This window comes from Phodopus roborovskii, unplaced genomic scaffold, assembly GCF_943737965.1.
Source record: "Phodopus roborovskii unplaced genomic scaffold, PHOROB, whole genome shotgun sequence".
In the NCBI taxonomy this organism is placed as follows: Eukaryota; Metazoa; Chordata; class Mammalia; order Rodentia; family Cricetidae; genus Phodopus; species Phodopus roborovskii.
The window spans coordinates 9,135,955-9,159,404 of record NW_026126645.1 but is presented as its reverse complement, the minus strand read 5'-3'; the positions used below and the strand labels follow the sequence as shown (position 1 = coordinate 9,159,404).

General features: G+C 45.7%; 1 protein-coding gene and 1 pseudogene across 1 annotated transcript; one reads left to right on the top strand and one right to left on the bottom strand.

The window, feature by feature from the left end:
- Positions 1-3,070: 3,070 nt before the first annotated feature.
- Positions 3,071-5,478, bottom strand: LOC127213231 (preferentially expressed antigen in melanoma-like protein 1). Its single transcript, XM_051173537.1, has 3 exons — positions 5,186-5,478; positions 4,292-4,852; positions 3,071-3,467 (listed from the first exon to the last, which is right to left on the bottom strand). Exons 1-3 carry the CDS (start codon positions 5,476-5,478, stop codon positions 3,071-3,073), a joined length of 1,251 nt encoding a protein of 416 aa, XP_051029494.1.
- A 4,134-nt stretch (positions 5,479-9,612) lies between these two features.
- Positions 9,613-10,271, top strand: LOC127213186 (ferritin light chain 1-like; annotated as a pseudogene).
- Positions 10,272-23,450: the final 13,179 nt, after the last annotated feature.

Sequence of the window (23,450 nt, the reverse complement as noted above, 5' to 3'; positions counted from 1 at the left end):
AACTGCTGGAGCCCACTGTCCTTGTGGCAGAAATGGAGTACAACTTCAGTTTTCCTAGAAAGCTATGGGTGTTTCAGGTGATATCAGCTCAGCATTGGTCCTTCCAAGGGTGAAATCATGGGGTCCATGGCCCACGGCATCACAACTCAGAGAAGTGGATTGTGCCCAAGCCTTGAAAGCTCCTGAGAGTGCCAGCTGTGGCAATTTGGAGTGTTGGAAGGGCAAAAGGTGAGGAGTGTATCTTTGGACCATGATGGCCACCACCTGGAACCTTCAGATTTAGCCCCATGGGTGATGGTCCCCAGGCAACAATGAGTCCCAAAGTCATTTCCAACCCAAGTGAATGTTAATTAATGAGAACAGGACTCAGAGATACAGGTTGTAATCTGGAAAGAAGCTGAGGCAGGAGGATTGCAAAGTCCATTAAATTCAGAATCCAGACTGCTCTCAGCAGAAAGCTCAAAGGGACGCCTGTTATAGCCTCGAGCAGTTGGAAAGAATCCACCACTGTGCCCAGCTAACAACTACAAGATGGCTCGGTGGGTAAGAGCACTTGTGTTCTTGCAGAGAATCTGGGTTTGATTCCTGTAGGGCTCTGCACGGACCCTCCCCCCCAGGTGCCTTGAGCAAGCCTGAAGCTGTTGGCCAGAACTCCTTGCCCCAAGGCTGTTGTTGGTACTCTTCCCGTTTTGTTGACACACACCTCGTGGGGAGGAGCTAAGCCTAAAATTCCTGTAATTTCCCACTGTGCTGTAAGTCAGTATTTAAGGGGCATTGGGCACTTGATTTGTAGAAGAGATGGTAGCGCAGGCGCTACAGATTCCCAGCACCCACATGGGAGCTCGAAACCACATGTAACCCCAGTTCCAGGGAAAGACACCCTGTTATGGCTTCCCAGGCTCTCCATGCACAGGACACACATTCAGACATGCAGGGAAAACACTCATACATGCTCCTGGTGAGCACACTTTTCAGAAACAGAGACACAGTCCTTAGAAAACATCAGAATTTATTGCCTAACAATAAACCCACATACTAGATCAACTTTGTTATCTATAAAACACTAAGTTCTATGGCTTCACTTGGTAGTCACGGTTACTAACAATCCAAAATTTTTTCCCAACCTTAATTACACATTATACTTCAGACAATGAATGATGTGTAGCCTGGGGATATACCAAGTTCCAGGACTACCTAAAGGGACCACCTCAAAAGTGCACAAAGACACACACACACTCAAACTAACAACAACAACAACAACAACAAAACCTAAAGAGGCAGGCTGAAGATGCAACTCAGCAGATAGAGTGTAGAATGCTCGCCTGGCAAGCAAGGAACTGTAGGTTTGGGCCAGAGAGTTGGTTTACTAGGTAGGCAGTGACGACTGAGAGTTCAATTCCCAGTTCCAACTCCTGCAAGTTGTCCTGACCCTCCCCACAACACACACATACATCACTGTATATGTGAACACACACTACGTAAATAAAAAGCTATGGGCTTCTTTTGCCCAGAAATAGCAGAAAGCTAGGGGTGGCACTTATACTCGTAACACCAACAGGCAGGAAGCAGACACTATTAGAGACTCGAGGAACACACTAAAAATCTGGGCATAGGAGTACAGCTCAGTGGTATAGCTCTTCCCCACAGCAAGTGAGGCCAAGTTCAATTCCCACCACTAATTAAGAGAGGCCAGTCATGGGCACAATTTCTGCTGAAGCGAATCTACTTAGTGAGTTCTAGGACAGCTAGGGTTATAGGGCTATGGAGAGACCCTGTTTCAAAAAACAAAAAAAAAAAAAAAAAAAAAAAAAAACCAAAACAAAGTTAAGGTGTGGATGCATCAAACTGTAGCCCCAGCGCAAACAGGCAGATCCATGGGAGCTCTCTGGGCAGCAGGTTCTGTGAACCATCAAGCCTCTGGTTCCGTGAGACCCTTGTCAGGGGAATCAGAGTAAGGCAGAGGACACCTGATGTTTTCCACAGCCTTGTTTTTAGGCACAGCACATTCACCACACACACAAAAAGAGTCTCTATCAGTCAGGGTGTTGTGCTGTAGCCCAGAAACAGTTGGGAGTTCACTGTAACCCATGGTCTAATGACATAGGTCAGTGGATACTGCCACAGCCCAGTGCTAATGTCCCTCTTTACCTGATTGCAGGGGGGGGGGGCGGAGCTGTAGCCTTCAATGGTCTGGAGTGTTTAATGTCATAAAAGCTGACTTTCTGCTAGGGCTTATGTATACTTGCACACTATGTTCCTGGTTCCATAATAAGCTCATAGGTGGCACTATTTTATGAGTGTATAAATACATGATTCATGGTATGTCACAGTTATGCAGGCTGTCGGCTGACTGACAGACAAGACAGTCATCCAGCCTCAGCAGTACAAACCAATTTTTAAATTACTTTAGATTTATGTGTTATGAGTGTTGTGCCTACACAGATGTCTATGCACCACATGCATGCCTTGTGCTCCCAGAGGCCAGAAAAGTACATCAGATCCTCTGGAACTAGAGTTAGGGGTGATTGTGAGCTACCACGTGGATCCGGGAACTCCAACCTAGGTCCTCTGTGAGAACAACAAGTGCTATGAATGGGGAAGCCATCCCTCAAGCCCCCACAAAGTGCTGCTATATAAAACGCTACTCCTTTACTGAGGAACACAAGGCACAGCTACAGAACCAGGTAAAGGATAGAGAACCAGGTCTGACGGTACAAGCCTATACTCAGCACTCTAAGAAGGTTAAGGTAAGACCAACAAAAGTCTTAGAACTTTATAGTAGATTTGAAGGTGGAAGCCAGGTTAATCATCCAGGTAGAACTGATGGTGCAGTCTAAAGTCATGAGTTAGCTACCCTCTCACCAGACACCTGTGTGTTGCCTTCTGCCTCCCAGTGTCCACGGGAGAGCTTGCTATGTGCATCTCATTAACAGTTGGCCAACAAGTCCCAACACACCATACACATATTAAGACTCAAAGCAGGAAGACATGCTCTGGCTGCCCAACAGTTCTCTCTGTGTCTATACACTCAACACAGGCTGAAAAAAAAAAAATCGCCTCACGGCCCTGGTCAATAATCGTCACAGCTTGGGACAAGGGTTAACTGTGACCCTAGGTGTCTCAGCTTGATCTGGTGGCGTATCAAATCCCTCAAGAAACGCTTGGAGGCATAGTTCCCACTGAAGTTAAACAGGATGAGCCGGGTACAGCACCTCAGGGCGGGCAGGATGGTACTGAGTTGCGAGTCCATCAGTTGACATCCCTCCAAGTCTAGTGTCATCAAAGTAGGAGCAGTTTTTAGTAACAGAACTCGCAGGGGCTCTGGGCTGAAATGAGTCAGTTTGATGCATTTCAAAATCAGGTGTTTTAGCTGGCTTGTGCACAGGAACTCAGACATATGGGTCCAGTCCGATTTTGAGAGAAAACAGTGAGTCACCGACAGGGTCTCTAAGGGTGCCTTCAGCCACCTAAAAGAAAACAAGAATACAGTTCTGGGAATATGTGTATGGTCCAAGATCTTTCTAATCTCATGATGAAAGCCAGCAGCTACAAGGCTCCATGACGGCCTGCTAGCTCAACTCTGCTGAGGCCTGGCACCATCGTTGTAGGATCGGCCCAATCCCAGACTGCAAATTCCTTTCTACACAGGGAGGATCGACCAATGCGGGGCAAGATGTGGCAACATGCCTGTGGGTTCACTGACCTGTCTCTTCACAGCCAGTTCCTGTTCAGAGTGCTTCACCCTGACCCAGAATCTCAACCCTGATGTCACACTTCCCATCTACTCACCCTCTGGGGTCAAAACAAAGCCAGGTATGGTGGTATACACCTTCGATACTACCAGGGAGCTGCGATAAGAGGAGGACCCGGCCACGGGGAGCACAGCACTACACAGGATGAACTGCCCTCAAAAACCAGCCTGTCCTTGATGGGAAACTGGAGGCAAGCTGAGCAGAACTCAGTGTACAGCGCTCCCCTCCTTTTCCCTTTTCCAATTTCCCTTAGACACTTGCTAAGACATCAGAACCCATTCTTGCTAGGTCTCACTCCTGAAGACGCTTTCTAGCTTGGTGCCCCCTCTCCAAACCACCAACCCCAGCTTAGCCCTACTCCTTTGTATTAGTATATGAGCCCCTACTCCAGGACAGCAGATACAGAACCATGCCTTGCTATTCTGATGCTCTGGCAATGTTCATCTACCAGTGGCTGCAGCGAGCAGGTGGAGCCACTACTGTCTAAAGGAGCAAGGTTTTGCTCCACTTTGATGAGAAACCTGACCATCCCTCCTTACCAGAACAGCTGGTCCAGGTGATCCTCTAGGAAGAAGACATTATCCAGGTGCAGGCACTTAAGCTGCTTCAGCTTGACAAACTGTGAGGTGAATTGGGTGATGATCTGATCCTTCTCCACTGGGGTGAGAAAGACGCCAGACCAGAAGCGGGAGAGGAGGAGACTACGCAGGTACATCATACGGCCCAGGTAAGGGGAGAAGTTAAGTAGGCAGATAGGATTATTCATGTAGAGCAAACTCAATTCCTGGATAGAGTCCAGATCCAACCTCTCCAAGACTTCTCTGTGGTAGTTAATGGCCATGGACCAGATCTGAAGTTTGTTACAGCACAGGAGCATCAGACCCTCCCTCTGACCCACCCACTGGATGAGGAAGGACTCCGTGGATGATAGAGGACCTTCCTTGAGGACCAGGTCTATCACTACCTTCACCAGGGGCTTCACCTCCGTTCCTGAATGAGCCACCATTGCTTGACTCGGGTCATGAGCCATGAACACAGGCCACCTGTCCCACATGCTCAAAGGCATAGCACGTAAACACAGCACTCTGAGTCTGCACCTCCTATGGGTAAAACAGGGAGGAGCCTCAGCATGAGGACACTAGCCACTGTCCTAGTCCCACACCCTTCTCTTTTGAGTCCAGCCCTGTTCCACTTCTAGTGGCGCCTGTGGGAAGCAGGGACAGTCTTTGGACCACTGCTGACTTTGAGTGCTGCACACTCCACAGCCCTTTCCCAGATGGCTCAGCAATGGCCAAAGCGCCTGGAGCTCTCCAAGCTGGTGCCACCAAAAGCCCCCCAAACTCCATTCTACCGTCTACTCTATTTCCCGAGTTCTACCTAACCCCAGCTATCCGCTTTTTTTTTTATTCCTAGGGCATTTGGGTCTCACTCACCTATGAGGAGCCTTCTGGAAAAGCAGACCATCAAGCCCCAACAGGATAATCTCCAAGATTCTCCTGTAGGCAGTCTTCCTCCTGATCATGGCTCCCAGTGGGAGGCAGGGGAAGGGCCAGGCCTGCACCATCGCCACCATGACGTCACAGCAGCTTTTTCTGCAGGCCTTTTTGAACAGCGACGGGAAGAAAATAGCGGGTAAATCGTCCACAGCAGAGACGGCCAAGGCCTGGTTCCTCAGAAGGCTGTTCTCCGCCAGCTCCTGGAGTGTGGGTGGGGACCTGCAGCTCATCCTGATGAATCTTCAGGAAAAAGGTTCCTGGGGCAACATTGAGAAAGACATCCTTTCAAGCAAGTGCTGAGGCTTTTCTTACCCGTGGCGGGAGCTAACTCAGGGCCACAAGTCACTGCTCTGAGAGCAGCAGGGACCTCAGGTTAGCTCCTTCCCCTAAGTGCTTCCCTGGACTAGAAAGCCCCATCAAACTTCCTGCTGGCCCCAGGAGTATGGTCTCTCAAGCATCCATGGGCCACAGCTCATCTTCATACCATCCATTTCCAGCTTTGGCACTGGATTCCATTCCCAGAGGGAAGTGAGTCCTGCACACTCTGGAAGCTAAACTCCAGCTCCCTGGGGACATGTCTCATTCAGTACCCTGGATGGCTGGGATGGCAGCACTCGGGAGGCAGAGGTTTACCTTCAGCTAGGGGCCAGCTTTTTTAGCTGGGGTGGAAAGAAGGGGTAGCAATAACTATTAGAAAGAAGGAGTAGTGATAGCCAAGGCCTCTAATCTCATCACTTAGAAGGTAGAACAATCGTGGTTCGAGGCTAGCCTCAGCTGCATGGAAAACTAGATGTTAGCCTAGGTTACTTCAGATCCTGTCTTAAACAAGAAATTGTAATACTATGTCTCTAAGACAGAGTCCTTAGAATGTGATTTAAGGACATACAAACTAAACACAGCACTCAAGAGTAAAAGGGATCACCTGAGTTTGAGGCCAACCAGGGCTACGCAGTGACAATTGGTCTCAAAAAAACAAATAAACATCTTCCTTATCTCAAGTCATAAATGGAAAACATTACGAATCCATGGCCAGTTTTAAGCACAATGAACAGGAAGGTTCCCCTTCTCTGGTGCCTTTGCTCAGACAACCCTGGGGTTGGCAACTTCATCCACACAGGCAGTTGGATAGCTATGTTCGCATCAGAATTTTTGTTTCTGTTTAAGACAAGGTCTTGGCTGGCCTCAAGTCACCACATGGGCTGGACAGCTGGCTCAGTGGTGAGAGGACACACTGCTCTTGCAGAGGGTGTGGGTTCAGTTTCCCCAGTACCCACCTGGTGGCTCCCAACCCCAGTCCCAGAAGGCCTGATGCCCTCTTTAGATCGCCAACCTTTTCGTGGCACACAAAACACTCCCACACACAGTGAATGGCTTTCAAAAGGTCACTATGTAAACTAGGCTGGCCTCTAATTCACAGGTCCATATGGCCCTACCCGAGTGCTGACACTACAGGTGTGTACCACCAGCGATTTGGTTTTGGTGTTTGTTTGCTTGTTTTGTTTTTTTCAAGACAGGGTTTCTCTGTGAAACAATCCTGGCTGTCCTAGAACTCACTCTGTAGAACCAAGCTGGCCTTAAAACCACTGAGATCCACATGCCTCTGCTTCCGGAGTGCTGGGATTAAAGACATGAGCCACCACCACCTGGCACAACCTTTAGTTTTTAAGACAGGGTTTCAAACTATGTAGCTCATGGGGCTGGGACTCAAGTATCCAACTGCCTCTGGAATTAAAGGGGATATTTTGATCCAATGTGTCAATTGCTTTATTTACCTTTGGTAAACTCTATTGTAAAATTCAGTATTATATGTGAAAGGGCAATCCTCTACCTCACTCTTCAAGGACTAGGATGCATGCAGTAACAGCTAAACTGAATTATTACTAACGAGTTTGAGGAGGTACACTCACAGTATTTGTGGTAGTGAGCACTGAACCTGACTGTCTGGGAGGGGCCAGAGGCCCAAGTTCAGATGGAGGTCTGAGGACCCAGCCCCTCTCCATCCTTCTGGGAGGGAACGTGCACTGAAAGGTCCTATCGAACGATGACCTTAGCGTTAAATGGTAATGGCTGTCGGTCTACTAGGATAAAGTGCAAAGCAAGCAATCTGTGATTTTGGATGCAGCTTGGTTGATCGAATGAAGGCCTAAGGTCTAGCACAAACAGGATGTGTTAGTATTCGTCTGTAATTCCAGCAGCAACTTCGAGGTGCAAGCTGGGGAAATCACAAGTTCGATTCATGACTGGTAGTGGTGGCTCGTGCCTTTAATCCCAGCACTCAGGAGGCAGAGGCAGGTGGATCTCTGTGAGTTCAAAGCCAGCCTGGTCTACAAAGCGAGTTCCAGGACAGCTAGGGCTATTACACGGAGAAACACTACAAAAAAAAAGAAGAAGAAAGAAAGAAAAAGAAAAAAAGAAAAAGAAAAAAACAAAAGGGGGTGGCATTCAACTCATTCCTGTTATATATAGGCTCAATGACTCAGTATTTAATGCTAGCACTCTGGAGAATCACATTATTTGAATAGTCAAGTCTCCAGTGGACACCTAGATTAATTAACATGGGATGGTCAGGCTCAAGTACTCCTCCGGCTTCAGGGAGTTAGGTGAAATTATCATCTGCAACTTCTACAGTCTGGACGAGGTAACTATGGAACAAACAGACTTACCAGAGATGGACAGATGAGAGACGTCTCCTAACTGCAGCAAGACGAAGACGCGACTCCTGGCTCGAGGACTCTGCCTTCTTCCGCTCCTCTGCTGCCCTGGCTGGCCTGAAACTCAGTACGCAGCCCAGGCTAGCTTCAAACCCGTGGGGACCTGCGTGCTCGCAAGCCTCAGCCGCACCACGGGCTCCTGGAGCTTTTCCACAGCTTTCTACTTCCACACTGGCTAAGCAAGCCGAGGCCCCAGTATAAACCGCCACCTGATTGGATGTTTCAATCTCCACCCACTTTATATGGATTTTGTTTTTCTCCAAAGGGTTTGAGTCCAGAGCCGTATAATGGAAAATCCTTTTAGTGCCAACACTCAGGAGGCAGGTCGGTCTCTGTGACTTCGATCCCAGCCTGGTCTAATAAATATTGACTTCCAGGCTCCAGCCAGGAATACTTAATGAAACCCTGTCTTTTAAAAAGAAAAAAAAAGGGGGGGGGGGCGGGACAGCCCGTGGTGGCACACGGCTTTACTCACAGCAGAGACAGGAGGATCTCTGTGAGTCGCCCATATTTAATCTCAAGAGGCAGAGGCAGGAGATCTCCATGATTGTGAGGCAAGCACACTACACACAGATACTTTTTCTGTCTGTCTCTCTGTCTCTCTCTTCCCCTCTGTCACACTCTTTCTCTGATGGTAGATGTCATTCTGTAAATATGTTTCTCATACTGGTTAATGACTAAAGCACTGTTGGCCAATAGGAAAGCAAGAGAGGAGGGACTAGGAGACAAGGAGGAAAGAGGAAGTAGAAAGGAGGAGTCAATATGAAGAGTCTGGGGAGAGCACAATGTCAGCCCCTCTCCGGTAAGATGAAAGCGTGGAAATACATAGATCAATAGAAATGGGTTAATACTTAAGACAGAGTTAACCAATAAGAAACAAGTAACCGGCCAACAGCATAATAGCAAATACAGCAAATATCTGTGTGTTATTTGGGGCTGGCGCGGCGGGACAAGACAAGCGGTAGGAGGAAAAACCATACTTCTTACATATGGCGCCCACTGTGACTTTCATGTTAGCAATGTTGTTTACCTGATAAAAGACTCGTGGTCAGAAAAAGATAAAAATTTATAGTAAAGACAGATTCACATTAAGAAAAAGTGCTAAAGGTTTACAGTGAGTTCTAAAATATATGTAGGCTTGGGAGAGAAAAGAAATAAAATGGTTTTAAAAAGACACCAAGGAGCTGGGTGTGGTAGCACACGCCTGTAATCCCAGCACTGGGGAGACAGGCAAGCAGATCTCTTGTGATTTCAAAGTAAACCTGGTATGCAGAGTGAATTCCAGGATGGATAAAAGTTACACAGAGAAACCCTGTCTCAAAAAATAAAAGTTAAAAAAAAAAACAGTAATAAAAAAGCCAGGATGGAGAGAATCTGGATACTGTACAGTGTTATATTGTCTTTTGTTTCGTTTGACTGCTGAGGAAACAACTATTAAAGGAAATGCTCAGCCAGCAGCGCAGCCCTGGCTCCCACGGATCTGCCTTTTGCTTCAACAGTGTTTGGATAGAGCAGACCCGGGCACGCCCTCCTTTAGCTGGGTCCCAGCAGCTTCTAGCCGGCCTCTCCAGTCGCAGCCTCCGGGACCATCTCCTCGCCCACCCCCCCTGCTCCTAGGACCAGCCAGCTCCGTCAGCACACAGCGCCTCAGCCATGGCCTCCAAGGTTCGTCAGAACTACTCTACCGAAGTGGAGACTGCTGTGAACCGCCTGGTGAAACTGCACCTGCAGGCCTCCTAAGCCTACCTCTCTCTGGGCTACTATTTTGATCGGGATGATGTGGCTCTGGGCGGCAGGCCACTTCTTCAGCGAATTGGCGGAGGAGAAGCGCGAGGGTGCCGAGCGACTCCTCAAGTTTCAGAACGACCGTGGGGGCCGCGCACTCTTCCAGGATGTGCAGAAGCCATCTCAAGATGAGTGGGGTAAAACCCAGGAGGCCATGGAAGCTGCCTTGGCCCTGGAGAAGAACCTGAACCAGGCCCTCTTGGGTCTTCATTCCCTGGGATCTGGTCGCACAGACCCTCATCTCTGTGACTTCCTGGAGAGCCACTTCCTGGATGAGGAGGTGAAGCTCATCAAGAAGATGGGCAACCACCTGACCAACATCCGTAGGTTGGCTGGGCCCCAGCCAACGCAGACTGGCGTGCCCCAGCCATCTCTGGGCGAGTATCTCTTTGAGCGGCTCACTCTCAAGCATGACTAGGAGGCCTCCCCTTCCAAGGAGCTCCCTCCCTCTGCTCTGCACCAGCCAGCCTCAGGACCCTCACCCGAACCTCTCAAGCCACTAGGCAGCTTTGTAACCACCCTGAAGCCCCTCTCAGATCTTGGACCAAGTAAAAATAAAGCTTTTTGAAACAGCAAAAAAAAAAAAAAAAAAAAAAAAAAAAAAAAAAAAAAAAAAAATGCTCCTGGATTAATTCAATTTATATATTTTAAAAATGCTTTGACTTCAAAATTTAAGTCTAAGGACAAGTTACTGGGGGAAAGGATTTCTATTTTTGTTTCCACAGAAAATGAAAAGCTGTGGATTCCTTCCAGACTAGTGTGGTTTGATCAAGCCAGACCCCCTGAAACAGGGTCACAAGTGATCCAACATTCAAAACAGCTTGAACAAAGCAGCCTTGCAGACTACAGCCAGGATTTCTGCATCTTCTTAGTATCCCCATGACAGCGACCCCTACCAGCAGGAAGCAGTTTGGAAAGAATGACACCCAAATTCCCAAATATTGTTTTCATTTAAATGGGTTGGTTATAAATGATTAATGATCACAGCCAATTCTTTTTAAAGGTAAAAAGGGAATTATGGTATAGATATGAATACTTTGTTTTGGAATGGATTTTTATTTATTGATACAAATTTAAGTTCAATTTTGTCATATGTATATTTCTCCTTTTGTTTAGGTATTGTACTTATATAGCTCATTTAGAAATGTAATGTATAATGTAGTACAAATTATAAATAATTACCTATGATAGTCAAAGGTTAGAGTTAAGTTAGGTTTTTCAGGATACACAGAGATGTATTTGAGATGGATAGGCATTCTTCAAACCTTTCAAAGACCTACAGAATATGGCATTTAAAATGGTTTAGGTTTTTCTTGACAGTGAGACATAAATGCTCCTGGCAACACCACCTACGTCAGAAAGGAAGATGGACATCGAAGAAACTCGTTATGGAGTTTACTTCCAATATGGCAAGACTAGCCATTTGGACAAGATACTGCTCTTGTCTGGACTGTTTGACTTTGTGCTGTATAAACTGGACATATAGGACCCACAGAAAAGTGACTGCTGATTCAAGATGGACATTGCTACAGAGTTCCTGCTGCATGGAAGAGTCTGCCAGACAGTCTGCAGGACACAGAGAAAAGTGACTGACAAACTGCCAATACAAGAAGACAGTTTAAAGTTTCCTGTTTTGCTGAAGAGTCTGCCAGACACTCTATGGCCTATGGGCTGAAGACGGAAGATTACAGAAGAACTTCAGGTGGCTGACCAGGCAATGAGTTGTCTCTGCCATTTCTAGAGTTTATATATTATCCTTCTGTGGTCTTTGAAGGAGTTGAAGACAAATAGTTATGGTTATAGTTTTCCTTAGTTAGGCTTAAAGATAAGTTACATATAGGACTTTAGACTCACAAATATAGGATAGATGATAGAATAGTTTCTTTTAATCTTGCTAAATGTTAATGGACTAAATATTGTTAACTGTGGTTCTTACTTGGTAACTGTTGTGTTATATATTTTGCTTTGTTAAGGTTAAAACCCTTTTTATTTTAGACAAAAAAGAGGAAATGATGGTAGATGTCATTCTGTAAATATGCTTCTCATACTGGTTAATGACTAAAGCACTGTTGGCCAATAGGAAAGCAAGAGAGGAGGGACTAGGAGACAAGGAGGAAAGAGGAAGTAGAAAGGAGGAGTCAATATGGAGAGTCTGGGGAGAGCAGCGGGCTCTCCGGTAAGATGAAAGCGTGGAAATACATAGATCAATAGAAATGGGTTAATACTTAAGACAGAGTTAACCAATAAGAAACAAGTAACCGGCCAACAGCATAATAGCAAATACAGCAAATATCTGTGTGTTATTTGGGGCTGGCGCAGCGGCGGGACAAGACAAGCGGTGGGAGGAAAACCATACTCTTTACATTTCTCCTCCCTCAAACACATACACTCTCCCTCTCTCTGACACACAGTTTCTTACACACATTCTCATACTCTCACACACTTTCCCCCTCTCCCACACTGTCCCTTACGCACGCTTCCCCCCCCCCATATACGCTAAGTGTTTGGATCTGATCTGTGTTCCCCCAAAGGGAAAGAATTAAGATGAGTTAAAGTCAAGAAGCATTCATGGATTCACTTCTCAGAGATTCTTTTCAGTATGTGAGTGCCACAGTTTTGAAAGAAAAAAATAGCACTGCCTAGCTAAAGTTACTTTTAAGTCCTAATTGTTTCTTTACCCTCTTTGTAGTAGGGTACCAGTAAGACAGGGTTGCACTGTGTTGCTATGAAGCCCCAGCTTGATTTGAACTAGCTACATAGTCCAGGCTGACTTCCAATTTACAGGAATCAGCCCCCCTCCTGAGTGTTGAGGTGAAAGGTGTGTGCCACCATATCTGTCCTGAATATTTTAAATAGTGTCTCTGGTATCCCAAACTGGCCTTGAACTCCTGATCCGCACTGAGGTTCTACAGGCATGCACCACACTAACACACCCAATCTGATCCTTCCTTCTTTCTTCCAACAACTGATTTTTGTTGTTGTTTTTTGTTTGAGACAGGGTTTCTCTGTGGCTTTGGAGACTGTCCTGGAACTAGCTCTTTTAGACCAGGCTGGCCTCAAACTCACAGAGATCCGCCTGCCTCTGCCTCCTGAGTGCTGGGACTAAAGGAATGTGCTGCACCACCACTGCCCAGCTCAACAACTGATCTTATGTTTGTTTGTTTCTCAAGACCTCTGTGGCTAGCTAGTGGCAAGCTCCATTCTCTGACCTTCAGACAGGTTTTATTTGTACAACCAAGTATCACCACAGAGTTAGGTTTTCAGTTTTCTGGATATATATATATTGTCATCTATGTATGTCATCAGGAGTTGGACCTTTTAGGTTTGTTTGTTTTGTTTTTAGATGGAGTCTCCCTATATAGTCCTGGATGTTCTGGAATGCACTATGTAGACCCAACTGGCCTTGAACTCAGATCCACCTCCCTCTGCTTCCTGAGAGCTGCAATTAAAGGCATGTACCACCACACCCACCTTAGACTTGGTTTTTTAAATTTATTAGCATATGAGCCTTTTAGAGTAATACTAGGGCAAAGATGGGATGGAGTTGAATGGATGCTCCTTGCCTAGCACTGCTGAGGCCGTGGGCACCATCCTCAGGCTTCATAACAAAAAAAAAACGATGGGACTATATTTCATTATGAAATATACATGCAAATGGTTACATGTGAGGTATATACATTCACAAGTGTATATTATGTACACGGAAAAAAAAACCCACAGTACAATGAAGGCCCATATGCCTACCCACCCCCATCCCAGGGATAAAGTGTCCCAACCTGCTTTTGCCAGCCCCTTCCCCTATTATAAAATGCCTAAGAGACATTCAAGATTGGGTTAGGGGATAAAAATCCACCAGGAACAAAAGACAGATTTAGCATCTCAAAGAATCCACCTGATAAGCATCCAGGTCTAGTGGGTCACAGCAATAACCCTAAGCACTCACCAGGCAAGGGAGGCTTTTGGGGACCCCTGGCTACTTCCATGACTTTGTCTCCTAAAGGAAGTAGTGGGGGCTGGGAGGATATGGGAATAGAGTTCGGTGGTAGAGTGCTTGCATAGCATGCAGAAGACTATGGTTCAATTCTTAATACCAACAACAACTGTAGGGCATTGCATGGACCCCCAAGGCACCTTGAGCAAGCCTGAAGCTGTTGGCTGGAACATCTTGCCCCCCCCAAGAATTGTTATTGACACTCTTCCTGTTTTCTTCCACACACACCCTACCCCCCCCCCAGTTGTCATTGGTGCTCTTCCTGTTTTGCTAACACACACCTGGTGGGGAGGAGCTAAGCCTGAAAAGCCTGTTATTTTCCATTGTGCTCTGAGTCAGTATATAAGCCCACCCCATCCCCCTCAACAAACTGCATTATTGGCATCCAGACATGGCCTTGAATGAATGACCCGCTGTCTTGTCTCTTACTTAAATCTCTAGGCCTTCACCCTATTCGTGGAACAGATCGATCGATCGTAGAGCTGGTGCTACAAGTGGATGCCTCACTGAGACCGGGAAGAAAGGATCACCTAAGAGATCACCCTCGGAGGCCAGCCCTCGGAGACGGGCTGGCAAAGTAAGTGAATGGGGGTATATTGAAGGATGAGTGCCAGTAACTCTAAGGGAATTCTCAGTGGGCAGTTAGTGGCCCTATGGAAGAGACTGGGAACCAGGATTAAAACTAAAACAGCTCAAGAATTCATTGTCATATCAGAGAAACATAGTCCCTGGCTTCAACATCCCTGATTGGGAACAGGTAAAAATAGATCTCCAAAAGGCTCATAAAGAAGAGCCTGATAATTTCCCTATTACCACCTTTTCCCTTTGGTGTTTAGTTAAAGATGTGCTCCTGAGCAACGATGTTAAAGTAAAAGAACAAAGGGCAGAGATGAGTAGGACTTTTGAGGAAGTACAAGATTTAGAATCTGTGAAATGTATCAGGGAACAAGAAGGATCCCAACTAGGAGATGATAGTCCTACCGTAACTGATAAAGAAGATACTTTGGAAGCAGAAATTGAACAATTAAACCAAAGAAATTCTGAAGCTTGATGAGTGCAAATGGCATCCACTGTGACACAACCCCTTTTATGATCTCTTTAGTAGGGCCTCTGCGCCGAGACGACTAGAGGAGGAGGTCAAAGATTTAATAACCAAGGTAGAAGCATTAGGAAAGGAAAAACAATCTTTTCCTGTGATTGAAACAGTGGATCCTCAGGATAACAGGGTTAGGGAGCACAACCCACTAAATTTCAAGGATATAAAACAACTTAAAAAGGCTGTAACTGCTTGTGGGCCCCATGTTCCTTTCACTCAGGCAATTTTTGAGTCTTTGAAGCATTAAATTGCACCCCTAGTGATTGGATGCAGCTCTGTAGAGCCACTGTGAGTGGGGGTGATTATTTGCTCTGGAGAGGGGAATTTCAAGAATTTTGCAAAGAAACTGCCCAATGCAATGCCACTGCCAGATTTCCTGCTAGGGATTTAGATATGCTCATGGGCGCTGGGCAATATGCTGCCCTTGCAACTCAAATTCTTTTTGACACAGTGGTCTATGCACAAATTGCTGTTGCTGCTACTAGAGCTTGGAAAGCCCTGCTTAATAAGGCCTCAGGTGATCAACTATCTAAAGTATTACAGGGACCATCTGAGCCCTATTCAGAATTTGCAAACTGCCCCCTACAGCTGGCTAGTGGCATTTTTGGTGATGTTGAAAATGCAATCAAGTATTGTAAAGAGGCTCTACGTCCCCGTGAGGCTGAAAGTCTCAATGACTATATAAGGGACATAGATGGTCATCACATTATGGTCCAGGTTATAGTGTCAGTCATGAAAGGAGGGGGGAACAATGGAGGAGCCAGGCCAAAGACTTGCTTTGGATGGGGACAGTCAGGACATTTCAAAAGGAACTGCCCCCAGAGTGCGACAATGCAATAGAGTCCTGGGCCGGGGCTTTGTCCCAGTTGCCATAAGGGTCACCACTGGAGCAAGGAATGTAGACCAAAAACAAATGCCCTTGGTGATCCCTTTTTGGCTCCAGGAAACCAGAAGCAGGGCCAGCCTCGGGCCCCTCAAGCCCAGGTGTACAGGGCAATGGATACACCTGTAACCTGCCCAATAAAGATGATCCCTCAGAGAAAACCCTTTATGTCCAGGACCTTATCAGAGGTACCCCAGGAAGTGCAGGATTGGACCTCTGTTCTGACACCCGAGCAGTATTAACACCACAAGTTTTAAGCACAGGAGTCTTTGGGCCTCTTACCCCAGGAGTGATAGGGCTATTGTTAGGACACAGTAGTGCCCGGTTGATAGGAATTAGAGTTATTCCAGGAGTAATAGATTCAAATTTTCAAGGAGAAATGAAACTCGTGGTTAGGGCAGAAATGGGGGTATTAATAATACCACAGGGCATTCAGATAGCACAATTACTTCTTCTCCCTATGTTCAAAACCAACAATCCCTTTTTAAAGGACACCAGAGGATCTGCTGGGTTTGGATCCACAAGCTCCATGGGTGCCTTTTGGTATCAAGTCTTAAACAGCACCCCATGCTCACCCGTACCATGATAGACGATTTTCTAGACTTGTAGACACTGAAGCTGACTCCTCGGTAATAAAAAAAAAAAAAAAAAAAAAAAAAAACATTGGCCTCGAGCATGGCCTCTTCAGCCAGCCTCCACTCATTTACAAGGAGTATGTATTGCTGTGGCACTCAGCTTTTTAAATGGTCAGATGATGAAGGACATGCAGGTCTTTTTCAACATTTTGTGTTAAGTCATATCCCTGTTAATCTTTGGGGAAGAGATGTGCTTCAGGCCATGGGATCGGTTCTTACTACTGAGCCTGTTAAAAAATATGCTGGCTGACCAAGGCTATGTACAAGTAAGAGGACTGGGTAAGTTCCTCCAAGGTGACCCTCAGTCTGTTGCATCCAAATATTTAATTCTCAAAAGAGCCAGAGATGGCTCTGGGCTGGGCAAGTTTCCTTCGGGGCTATTGCTGTGCAGCCTGTTCCCATTCCTATTATCTGGAAAACTGATAACCCAGTATGGGTAGAGCAATGGCCCTTATCCATGGAGAAATTACAGGCTGCACATCTTGTACAGGAACAACTAGAGGCAGGACATATTGTTCCTTCCACTTCCCATGGAATAGGCCATTTTTGTTCTAAAGAAAAAATCTGGAAAATGGAGACTCCTAGAAGATCTCTGAGCTGTTAAAGATTGTATGCAAATTATGGGAGCCACACAACCTGGCTTACCTTCCCCTGTAGGTATTCCTCAAGGCTATCATTTATTAGTTATTGACCTAAAAGATTTCTTCTTTACCATTCCCTTGCATCCTCAGGAGAGTGGGTGATTTGCATTTGGCATTCCTTCTGTTAATTTAAAAGAGCCCTATAAGAGATATTAGTGGATGATATTGCCTCAAGAAATGGCTAATAGTCCCACTAATTGTCAAATTTATGTATCTTTGGCCATTGCCCCCATTAGGGAGAAATTTCAATCCTTATATATTACACATTATATGGATAATATTCTCTTAGCCGGCCCAGATCCTAAGGGAGTAAATGTGGCTTTTGGGGAATTGCAACATAATCTTTAACAAGCTGGCTTAAGAATAGCCATAGAAAAGGTACAAGAATTTCCCTATCAATACCTGGGTCATCAGTTGTTATATTCTGGTATCCTAGTCCTCAAAAGATTACTTTAAGGCTGGATAGACTGACCATCCTTAAGGATTTTCAAAAATTATTCAGAAATATAAATTGGGTTTGATCTAGTTTGGCCCTGACCACTGGGCAGCTTAGACCCTTATTTGATATTTTACAAGGGGATTCTGATCCCACTTCTCCCCGAACCTTAACATCTGCTGTGTGAGAATGCTTACAGCTTGTGCAAGAATGCCTCCAATATGCATACTTAAATTATAGTGACTATTCTCAAAACTTGATCTTACTAGTTTTTGCTTCAGCGTATTCCCCTACTGTGGTGTTTTGGCAAACTGGTCCTATATTATGGGTGCATGACCATACATCCCCAGGAAAAATAGTTAAATCTTATCCCCAGGAAATTATTCAAAAGGCATACAAAATGAGTCTTCAAGGTTTTGGCAAGATCCTGGATGTAATTGTCACTCCCTATATTCAAGAACAGATAAAATGGCTTCAGCGGTTTGTGATGAGGATTGGGCACATTTTATGTGTTCCACACCCTGCCACTTTGATAGTCATTTTCCTTCCAATAAATTAGCTCATTAAAAAAAATCACCCTGTGTATTTCCCCAAAATCATTTCCAAAAATCCTTTGAAGGGGGCCCGCAATGTATTCACAGACGGCTCCTCAAATGGTTGCACAGTTGTTTCCTTTCCCGTTATTAAATGCTCTAGACTACAAGTGAAATCTGCACAATTTGCGGAACTAGCTGCAGTACAATTAGCCCTTCAACATTATTCTGATGAGCCGTTTAACTTAGACACACAATATGTGTATCATATTGCCCCCCGCCCAAAACTGCTGCCTATGTAGCTCTGATTTCTTTTGTACAGGAACACTTACTAGCCATACAAAGCCTACCATGGAGGAACTCTCATCCAATTTTTATAGAATATCTGAGTGCATTCTGATTTGCCTGACCCTTTGAATGAAGGAAATGCCATTGCTGATTTTAATACTAAAACAGATAGTGCCATCATGATGATGAGTCTGCTTATGAAGCAGCCTGCAAAGCTCATACAACCTTCCACCTTAATGCAGGGTCACTTAAATTCCATTTTAAAATTACTAGAGACCAAGCTATTAATATAGTTAAGAATTGTCCCCTATGTGCAGAGTTCTTACCTGTTCCACACCTTTGAGTTAACCCCCGTGGTGTCACACCTAATGATATCTGGCAGATGGATGTTACTCATGTTCCTTCCTTTGGTCGACTACAATTTGTTCATGTATCTGTGGATACCCATTCTCATCTCATATTTGCCTCTGCTCATACTGGAGAAATGCTTAAGGATGTTAAGAGCCATTGTTTACAAGCCTTTGCTTATATGGAGGTGCTCAGACAATTAAAAACTGATAATGACCCTGCTTATACTAGTTAGGGTTTCAACTCTTTTTGCAAAGATTTTTTTTTTATCTCTAATTAAAATGATCCATTATAATCCTCAAGGTCAGGCCATGGTGGAGCATGCACATCCCACAATTAAAGCCTATTTCCATAAAACAAAAAAGAGGGGGGGGGATTTACAGGTTCTCCTCATAATCACCTTTCACTTGTCCTTTACTTTTAACTATTGGTGGTGCTGCTCAATCTATAGCCAATAGACAATGGTGCCCTCGGTCATCTGACTATGGCTCAGTTATGTGGAAGAATGTCACTACTGGAAAATGGTGCAGCCCCGACCCGGTTCTAGTATGGACCTGAGGGTCGGTCTTGTGTCTTTCCACAAGATGCAGATAACCCTGTTTGGGTGCCTGAGAGTCTGGTTCACCACATGGGAAGGGATCTTGACTGTAGCAGTCATCCAGAAGGTCCAATGGGCCTTCATCAAAGATCCACTCATTCTGATGCCTGTGGGTCTGAGTAGCCCTGTGTGGCCCCTTTACCTGACCACTAATTATAGTTTGGGTAAAGCAGCTATAAAATTACACTTATATTCAAAGGATAAGAATTCCACCTTCATTTCAGGCACTTGTGTTCTGGTTCCCTTCTTTTTTGTTGTAACTAATGCTACTAATTTTGGAGGAAGTCTCAATTGTTCTCAGCAGGTCTGCCGATTGGTTAGCTGCTGGATGTATGAAGTAACAGCTGTCATGGGCCATGTACCCCAGGTGGTACCTATGCCAGAGACCTCTGCAGATGACCAACTTGTGCAGCAGAGAGGAAAGGAGATTTTGGGATCACAGCTGCCATTGCCGCCAAAGCCACTGCAGCAACAGCTTCAAGGATGGCCCTCTTCCTATCTGTAAATACTTCAAGCACAGTGGATCAACTATCAGGTGAATTGGCTGAAGCCTTAGCCACCTAAAACACATTGATTATCTTTGTGCCCGTGCTACAATCTGTTCCATTAATCAGGTGAAGGCCTAGAGATTGAAATAAAAGACAAGACAGCGGACCATTCGTGCAGCTGGAATGCCGAATGCCATTTATTGAGAGGATGGAGTGGGCTTATATACTGACTTACAGCACAGTGGAAAGCAATCAAGGGTCAAGCATGCAAGTTCTTGGGCTTAGTTCCTCCCCAGCAGATGAGTGTTAGCAAATCAAGGAGAGTACCAAGAACTACTCCAGTGCAAGATGTTCCAGCCAACAGCTTCAGGCTTACTCAAGGTGCCTCGGGGGTCCATGCAGGGCCCTACAATTATCTGGTACAAATTGGCATTTTAAAACTAAATCTACAAACTAGCCTTCTAGATAAACAACTGGATTTATTATTATGAGCGGCTTATATGGCTTCCTGTTCTTTCACACATATCTGTGTTACACCTGCTGAAGCTAAGAATGCATCAGTTGTAGTTACTTTTCTCCAGGGATCCTGGAGTGATCAGTTTTTAAATTATATACATGCTTTAGCCATGCTAGACCATTAACATCAATGAAACCTGAGTACCACCTGCCAGTGCAGAAGACCTTTTACAAGGACTTCAACTTGCGGGCAAATTAGAGAATGGGCAAGCTCTATCTCACTGGGGTTCATAGCCCTTACCCTGATCTGCCTGATCTGCCTATGCTGCCACAGCATTAGACAGACCCAAGCCAACTTTAAAACAAGACAGATTCTACTGTCTTTGGCTCAAGAGAAAATGCCTCTGCCCAAGTATGGCTGAACTTACAGACAAAGTATTCAACAGAGACGGGTAAGGCAGAAGGGGACAAATATCCAACCTAAGACAGGAAGGTTACTGGCCTGGCTGACCTCTCCAATGACAGGTAAGGAATTATGCTGATGTCCTCTGCCACCTAAGACAGGTGTTAGTTTATATTAAAAGAAAGGGGGACCTGTAGGGCCCTGCATGGACCCCTGAGGCATCTTGAGCAAGCCTGAAGCTGTAGGCTGGAACATCTTGCCTCCTAGAAGTTGGTACTCTTCCTGTTTTCTTGCCTCCCCCCAATTGTCATTGGTACTCTTCCTGTTTTGCTAGCACACACCTGGTGAGGAGGAGCTAAGCCTGCAAAGCCTGTTATTTTCCACTGTGTGTGAGTCAGTATATAAGCCCACCCCATCCCCTCAATAAATGGCATTATTGGCATCCTGACATTGCTATTGAACAAATGACCCTCTGTCTTGTCTCTTATTTCAATCTCTAGGCCTTAGAGATTGTGGCGCTGGTGCCACAAACAACTAAAACCTGGACTTGAGCATGACAGTGGTGGCACATGCCTTTGATCCCAGCCTGGTCTACAGAGCAAGATCCAGGACAGGCTCCAAAGCAATACAGAGAAACCATGTCTTGAAAAACCAAAATTAAAATTAAAAAAAATTTTAAAAAAGGAAATGAACAGGAGACAAGGTCTCTTTAAGTTTTCTAGGCTGACTTGAACTTACTCTGTTGCCCAAGAAACTTGTGACCCTTCTGCCCCAGCCTCCCAAGTTGCTAGTACTATAAGCTGGTGCCAGCTAGCCTGCTAACTGACTTATAATTCCTTCTTTCCTTCCTTTATCCCAATTCTTCCTCTTCCCCACACTCCCCACATCTCTGATTTTATATCTTGTCAAGTTGACAGTCAACATTAACCGTTACATCTGTGATATTGAATAAGAAAATACTGGATGTTGGGTAATTGCCTACATTTTGGGATACCATCCCATTCTGCCAGCAAATGGTAGAATCAGCAGGAGCTGGACTCGTGGACAGTGCGTCAGACTTTATGGAAAATAGACCAGGTAGTGTTGTCTGGAATCCCGACACTATTGATGTTGAGGCGGTGGAATTGAGAGTTTGCAGTCAATCTGGGCAAGACAGTGAGACCCAGCTCAGAAAAACCAAGACCCAAAAACGCATGAAAAGAAAATTAAGACAGAAGCAGGAAGGAGGGTGGTGAAAGAAGGCTTGGTCTCTGGGGTGTATGGTCCAGAGCTATGGACTGTGTGACTGCTCATCACAGGTCGTGAGTGAGAGTTAAATAGTGGAGAACTGCCCAGGCTCAGGGTGAGGCAGACCTGTAAGGCCTCTGGTGCGGTGTGGGATGAATTGCAAGCCTGCCTCCTTCCGTGGGTCCAGCAGGAATGGCACTTCAGCTGAGCTTCGGGAGGATGCACATTGGTGCCTCTTCTGTTATTTCCTGGAGCAGACTTGTCCTGGAAGTGCTGGAGCTGCTGGGCATCAGGAGCTATAAGTGAACTGTAACTGGAGTCTGTCCACTCTGGCAATGCACTGCCAAGCCTGAGGACCTAAGCTTCATTCTGGGACCCACATGGTAGAAGGACAGAGCCAACTCCTGAAAGGTGTCCTCTAGGCTACACACAAACATGTCCCTGCATATGTTTTTATCCCAGGCATGTAAATAGTCTAGTCTGTAGAGTGCTTCCTATACATGTATGAGTACCTGAGTTCAGATCCCAGGCACCTGTGAAAAAGCCAGGCATGGTGGTGTCTCTATATCCCCTGGACAGGTAGCAGGGAGCAGACTCCTGACGCTTGTTGACCAACCAGCCTAACTAGTGAGCTCTAGACTCTTTGCCTCAAAAACAAAAAAAAAAAAAAAAACTAAGGTACATGTGATCAAGGAATATCCCTGATAGCACGTGTGCGTGCACATACACACGCAACCTTGTGATTTGACCCATATAAAAGGCAATGAGATAATGCTCATTTAGGGCTTGTTATACAGTGAGAGCTTGTTAAGAGCTGTTCTTTTCTCCTGGCAGAAATCCACACATTCTCCACCCATCAATCTCACCTCTATTCCTGATAATAGGGAAGAGAGCAGAGACACACACAGGTCAGGATAAAAGTTCTAAGCTGCAGGCTTTGTTCACCACCTGCTGGACACTCAGAGCACAGGGCCTGGGTTTTTATGGGCACCAATATTTTGCACAGTAGTTTTTTGTTTTCTTTTTTTTTTTTTTTTTGTGGGGGAGGGTTGGGTTTTTTAGCTCAGAGACAATTTTATTGGTGTTCTAAAGAAAACACCATGGACAGTCAAGCTGGAAACCTCAGACGCCCCCTGGAGAAGAAGAGTGGGTGGCAGAAGAGAGGAAGCCATGGCATTTGACTTCAGCCACAGGACAGCAGACAGCTGCATGGCAGGAAGGGGGGCTTTCGGAAAGGGTAAGGAAGCCTAAGGAGAGATGCTTAGAGCAGCAGCAACCTAAGAAGAGTCAGCCATGCTAAGTAACCCAGAAAAACAAGCCTGCTTGTCAAGCTGCCATGCTGAGGACTGTGACTCCTGCTGAATGACAGGGGTTTTTTGTTGTTGTTTAAGAAAGGAGAAAGGGTCTCTCTGTGTAGTCCTGGCTGGGCTGGAACATACTATGTAGACTTGAACTCACAGATTCCTGCCTGTCTTGGCACCCTGAATGCTGGAACTAAAGGCGTGTGCCACCTCACCTTTTTTTTTTTTTTTCTTTTCTTTTCTTTTTCGAGACAGGGTTTCTCTGTGGCTTTGGAGGCTGTCCTGGAACTCACAGGCTGGTCTTGAACTCACAGAGATCCACTTGCCTCTGCCTCCCCAGTGCTGAGGCTAAGGCATGCGCCAGCACCACCCGACAACCTCA